This window comes from Galeopterus variegatus, unplaced genomic scaffold (assembly GCF_000696425.1).
Source record: "Galeopterus variegatus unplaced genomic scaffold, G_variegatus-3.0.2 Scaffold1229, whole genome shotgun sequence".
NCBI lineage: Eukaryota > Metazoa > Chordata > Mammalia > Dermoptera > Cynocephalidae > Galeopterus > Galeopterus variegatus.
The window spans coordinates 355250-361689 of record NW_007727340.1 but is presented as its reverse complement, the minus strand read 5'-3'; the positions used below and the strand labels follow the sequence as shown (position 1 = coordinate 361689).

At 42.0% G+C, this 6440-nt stretch overlaps 1 protein-coding gene across 7 annotated transcripts in view; it reads left to right on the top strand.

The window, feature by feature from the left end:
- Positions 1 to 5831: 5831 nt before the first annotated feature.
- Positions 5832 to 6440, top strand: part of TRIM55 (tripartite motif containing 55) — a 46834-nt gene continuing 46225 nt past the window's right edge. For 4 of the 7 annotated variants that reach the window (XM_008575739.1, XM_008575734.1, XM_008575735.1 and 1 more), the window contains exon 1: positions 5980 to 6380. In XM_008575739.1, coding sequence (XP_008573961.1) covers positions 6213 to 6380 — 168 coding nt within the window. In that variant the 5' untranslated portion in view covers positions 5980 to 6212. Of the gene's footprint in view, positions 6381 to 6440 lie in introns of all 7 variants that reach the window. The other 3 variants (XM_008575736.1, XM_008575733.1, XM_008575737.1) reach the window with 2 other exon arrangements.

Sequence of the window (6440 nt, the reverse complement as noted above, 5' to 3'; positions counted from 1 at the left end):
GGCGTGGCCGCCCCTGATTGGGTGACGGCTCCCCCACCCTGTCCTCTCTATATAAGCTCCTGTCCCCTCGCAATAAACAGAGTTCCGGCTTTGACCGCTCTCCAGGCTCGGTGTCTCTTTCTTTGCCCCCGGGGCCGAAGCGCAGAGGGGGTCGGGCCTGCGACACTCACCATCCCGCTCAGCCCCACAGGAGGTTATTGCCGGCTGGTCCGGGATCCCTCCTCCCGCCCTGTGTTGTTGGTCCCTGGTAACAAGGCGGTGGCGAGGAACCAACATCTCTCCTTTTTTTAGTTAGCTCAGCTAATAGTTTGCTTATTTTATCTTCTCAAACTAACTTTTTGTTTTATTTATCCTTTGTATTGTTTTGGGGGTCTCTGTTTCATTGAATTCTGCTCTGATCTTAATTATTACTTTCCATATACTAATTTTGGGATTGGATTGTTCTTGCTTTTTTAGTTTTTTGAGGTATAGCATTAAGTTGTTTACTTGAAATCTTTCAATTCTTTCAGTGTAAGTGTTATTGCAATAAACTTCCCTCTTAGAATTGCTTTTGCAGTATCCCACAGGTTTTGGTATGATCTGTCCTTATTTTCATTAGTTTCAAGGAACTTTTAATTTCCTTCTTTAATTTCTTCTTGGACCCATATGTCATTCAGGAGCATGTTTTTTGTTTTTTGTTTTTCTGACCGGTAAGGGGATCACAACCCCCAGCACGGTGTTGTCTGCACCACACCCAGCCAGTGAGTGCACCAGCCATCCCTATACAGGATCCAAACCCACGGCCTTGGCTCTACCAGGGCTGCACTCTCCTGAGTGAGCCATGGGGGCGGCCCAGGAGCATGTTGTTTAATTTCCATGTGTTTTAATAGTTTCCAGAGCTTTGCTTGTTTTTGATTTCTAGTTTTAATCCACTGTGGTCTGAGAAGACACTTGAAATTTTATCAATTTTAAAAATTTGTCAAGGCTTAATTTGTGACCTAATATGTGATCTATCCTGTAGAATGTCCCATGTGCTGATAAGAATGATGTGAATTCTAGGATTGTTGGATGAAATGTTCTATAGACATCTGCCAAGTCCAATTGGTCAAAAGTGCTATTTAAATCCTGTGTTCCAAATAAAGTGGGGCGGGGGGAGACAGAATAACCACAAAAATTCCTTGAACTACTTAAGTCAAGTGAACAGATATGATGTGGGGGGAGAGGAACAGGTAAAGGGGCATGAAAATCAACTACAATGTATTTTGAGAAGTAAAATAAATAAATAACTTAAAAAGTAAAAAAGAAATAAGAAATAAATAAATAAAATTTAAAAATCCTGTGTTTCTCTATTGATTTAATGCCTAGATGATCTGTCCAGTGTTGAGAAAGGGGTGCTCAGGTCCCCATTATCATGTTTGAGCCTATCTCCTTCCTTAGGTCTAATAGTGTTTGCTTTATATTTGGGTGCTCTGGTGTTGGGTGCATATATATTTATGATTGTTATGTCTTCTTGCTCAATCAATCTCTTTATCATTATATAGAGGCCTTCTTTGGCTCTTTTTATAGTTTTTGGTTTAAAGTCTATTTTATCTGATATAAGCATAGCTAATCCTCATCATTTTTGATTTCCATTTGTGTGGTATATTTTTCTCCATCCCTTCACTCTTAGTCTGTATGCATCTTACAGGTAAGGTGAATCTCTTGTAAACAGCATATAATTGGGTCTAGCTTTTTAATATAAGCTGTCAGTCTACATCTTTTCAGTGGGGAATTTAATTAATTTACATTTAGGGTTCTTGCTGAAAGTTATTGTCTTACTCTGTCATTTTATTGATTTTTATTTGGATGTTTTAAACACTTTTTTTTCTTTCCTTCATGTTTTTGTTTTTGGTGTTTTTTGGCTTTTGGAGGTGGTAACAGTTTCTTTTTCTTTCTTGCTTGCATTTTTGTTCTTCCAGTGGGTTTTGTTCCTTCTTGTGTATTCATGGAAGTGATTATTGTTTTTTTGGATTCCAGATGCTGGTCTCCCTTGAGGATGTCTTGTAGGACTGGTTGTGTGGTGGTGAACTCTCGTAGTTTTTGTTTGTCTAGAAAATACACTATTTTTCCCTTGTTTCTGGAGGATAGCCTTGCTGGGTATAGTGTTCTTGGCTAGCAGGGTTTTTTTATTTTAGTATTTTGAGTATATCATCCCATTTTCTTCTGGCCTATAGAGTTTCTGTTGAGAAGTTTGCTGTTTATCTGATGGGGACTTTCTTATAAGTGACTTGACACTTTTGCTGTTTTTAGGATTCTCTCTTTGTCTTTGAGTTTTGCCAGTTTGACTATAATATGCCTTGGAGAGGACCTTTTGGGATTGAATATATTTGGGGATCTTTGAGCCTCCTGCTTAAGCTCTCAGTTGTGGGGTTTCTTTTATTATTTCAATGAATGACTCCTTCAGTCCTACGAGTTCTGCTATATATATTTTTTTAAGTATTAATCTCTTTGTAAATTTCCCCCTTCATATCCTGAATAGTTTTGCTCAGTTCATTATGTTGTTTAACTGTGTCTTCTTGAGTATTTTCTTTAAGATTTTACTTAGATATCTTTTTCAGTCATTTCAAGGGTTTTCTGCTCTATGGAGTCTGGTACTTGACAGTTATTGTATTCCTTTGGTGGATTCATATTTTCTTGTGTTTTTTTCATAGTTTTAGTATCTCTACGTTGGTGTCTAGTCATCTGGTAGAGCAATTGCTTCTTCTGTTACCATCCTTTCCCGGACTCTGCTGGTGACTCCTCTTGTGTCAGTTAGGTCAAGTGGTCAGCAATCTCTGCACCGTGGCAGTGGCTGGTGTGGGCTATGTTAGCAGGCTGCCCTTATGATGACAGTAGTTGTGGTGGTGGCTTTGGTGGGCTGCTGGTATGGCAGTGGTGGCTCCAGCAGTGGCAGGCTGCTCACATAATGATGGTGGCTGTCTGGTGATGCTGGTGGTGGCAGAAACCACAGCAGCAGTGATTGCAGCAGCTGCCAGTTTGGCTGCAGTGTCCACAGCAGTGGCCCGCACAGCTACAGTGTCTGCAGCAACAGCATTACCTCATGTCGGTGGCAGCAGTGTTGGAGGCTGCAACTGCCTCCCTGGCATCTGCAGTGTCCTTGGTGGCAGCAGTGTCACCTTGTGGGGATGGCAGCAGCACAAGTGGGTGCAACGTCCTCCCTGGCATCTGCTGTGTCTCTTGAATAAGTATGGAGTGGAATAAAATTTTCTGGTTCCTCCCTAGAGCAGAGCACTCTCCCTATGTCCCACTCCCAATGCACACATCCACCCCAGAGATGGTGGGTCTATCAGAGTAGGGAGGAGCAAGGAATGGAGAGAAGAGGATGAGGAGAGGAAGGTGCATTATTCATCAACTTGCACTTATTCCTATGGGATTCTTGCTGGTTTCCTCTGTAGCCTCCAGGGACAGTTCTAGGAAAAAGTGAAAGGCAGAAGGCAAGAAGGAGCAGAGAGAAAAAAGAGAGGAAGGTGGGCATCAATTGTACATCAAGTAATCAAATTGGGGATTTTCAATGTCAAAATTAATAGTTTCAGGTATTTTTTTTTCCTTACAAATACTGCTAATTTAGGTTATGAGTCCTACTCAGTTCTGGATAAAAGGACTGCAGTCCATCTAGGTGAGGTCACTTTCTCAAGACCATGACATGAGGTAGACACAGAAGCTGGAGAGAAGCTGTCTCCTTACTCACCCTGGAGCCTTCCACCACTTCGTTGCTGGTTGCTCAGACTCGGCATCTCAGTCATTTGATTCTACTTTCATAAGAGCCCCAGAGTCCATTTCCTCCTTTCCTTCCCCAGTGTCATGGCCCCATACCAGAGCTTTGTGACCTCTCACCTAGACTATCGGCAACAGCTTCCACTCTGGTCTTCAGTGCATCTTCACTCTAATCTGTCCCAATCGCCCCTGCAAGATTAATCTAACCAACTCACAGCTCTCATGTAAACTTTTAACAACTTCCTATTGCCTAATTTATTACATGTTAAAAGCTATAGTCCAGTGTCCATGGCCTGCCAGTGCATATGCAGCGTGCCATGCACTCCAAATCAAGCCACCATAAGCTCTGAGAGTCCCTGCACTCCTGTGCCTCCACATCTCTGCTGAGCCTTCTCTCAGAAAGCTCCACCTGTGCGCCACCTAGTGCATATCCATCCCTCGAATTTCCTCAATGGACTGATTCAAATGCTATCTCCACCCACGAAGCCCTCCTGATTACTCACACTCTGAAATTCTTTAGCTGTTTATCACATTGTGTTTTGTCCTGTGGTTCTTTATATGCGTGTCTTATCTCTGCTATTAAACTAAGCTCCTTTAGGACAATGATCTGTGTCTTGTTCAGCTTTCAATCCCCAGAACATTGTACAATTGTGGGTCACAATGGAAAGAATGGCAAATACTCAACAAATGTCTTTTGAAGGAATAAATTCCTTCTCTAAGCACAGGCTCTGCTACAATGTATATTATTAGTTTAAGTACTTTTCCTTAGATTTCAAGGTCTTTACTTTTGCAGTAGAAACTTTATGTTTCCTAGAAAATATTTCACCTACCCTATTGTGCTCAAACCTCTATAGACCATGTAATGTTAAACACAACTAACTGCCTGGGCTAGGTGAACTGAAGTAACTCTAAAAAAAATACACCAGTTCTCTTCTTCACTGTAGTTGCTAACCAAATATTGAAAGGAATAAGAGAATTCTCTAAAGATCCCAGAAATGTTTATGAATACATATAACTTATTATGAGTTAATAGAGCTTATAGCACTATGACCACATGTAACCAGTCACACTGACCTACTTTTTACTGGTAATTAAGGGTACACCAGTGACATGTTAACAAAATGTGTTCAGTGTTCAAGGTTTTTAAAATCAAGGATGCAGTAAGATGCAAATTCGTCACATCAAAATGACATGAATTTTCATTTTTGATCTGATTTAAAATTTTAAAATACAATATATATTGGTTGAATAGTTATTTCACAAAATCCTGGCAAATGTTAGAATCAATGTTTATGACTCAAGAGCAGACCAAGAATAGCAGAAATAACCAGGGAAACTATCTTTTAGAAAATCACCTTAGAGGAAGGGGCAAACGCAGAGGGGTGTAGGTGTTTCAGAAGCAGATAAAACACAGGTAGGGAAGGACTCCATTGTCACGTCAGTTGTCAGCGGCACTGGTATCTGTCCCCTGATGTGTGGCAAAGTGAAATAATAAGTCTGCTACACTCCATGCCACTTACTACCTTCATACTGACCATTGTTGCAAGCTAAATTTAAATTTTTAAAGACTGTCAAATTTTCTTTGTTTTTCAGTGTGTGGGGGAGTGGGGAGGAGCACAGATGAAAGAGTGTTAGGAAGATGGGAAAGCAACGTGGAGGAGAGAAGAGATTAGTAGAGTTTTATTATACAACTTTATTTTTTCTTAAATAATTGGATCATTATCTGGTGTTTGGCAACTTTTTTTACTTTCTGTGGACACGTTTGCGATGAAAGGATTTGAAATCAGCTTTTAATTAGAATTTTTTCCAGACCACGACACTGGCAAAGATGAAATATTTAGCATTAAGCAAGTTTTTCTAGATGATTGCTTTGTGAAGCTGTGATAACGATTTTGGGGGCATGTTTTGTTTGTTTTCACCTAAGAAGGTGTTAGTACGCTGCTTTGGGTGACTTGCTTCCTAAACTCTCCAGACAGAAGGCACTTGTTGTACGGTTAGACTCTTGGCTGCACCCTGCACCTTCCTGCAAAGCCTGTCACCACGTCCTCCCTGAGTGCTCCCAGAGGGCATGGCTCAGTGACCAGGCACGCACATTTGCATTTGTTGTTGACAACTGTCAGCTTCGCCCCCCTTCTCCACACAACCCCCTTCTAAACGGGGTTTGTAATCCTCCTTCCCGCCCACTCTCTTTGCTCCCTAGGGCAAGAATGTTGACTCCTGCTCTCTGTCACCTGTCAGAATCCATCCTCCTGTCACTGGCTTATATGGACAAGTCAGGCTGCTGTCATGTGACCTCAGGCTGCTAAAAACAGCTCCAGCACCCACTCCGGACCAGGACCAAGGCCTGAAACAATGTCCTCCACCGAGAGCAACGTAAAGGACACTTGATCACACAATCTTTGGAGTTATTTCCAGGAAACACTTGCAGAAGCCAGTCGGAGCACCCTTTCCTGGGCAGCACACTCGGGGACGGCCAGGAGATGAGCGCATCTCTGAATTACAAGTCTTTTTCCAAAGAGCAGCAGACCATGGATAACTTGGAGAAGCAACTCATCTGTCCCATCTGCTTAGAGATGTTCACAAAACCCGTGGTCATTCTCCCCTGCCAGCATAACCTGTGTAGGAAATGTGCCAGTGATATTTTCCAGGTAGGTTTGTTTGAAATTGGGTGGGGGGGAGGGGAGCGGGGTGAAAAAGATCCCCTCCTC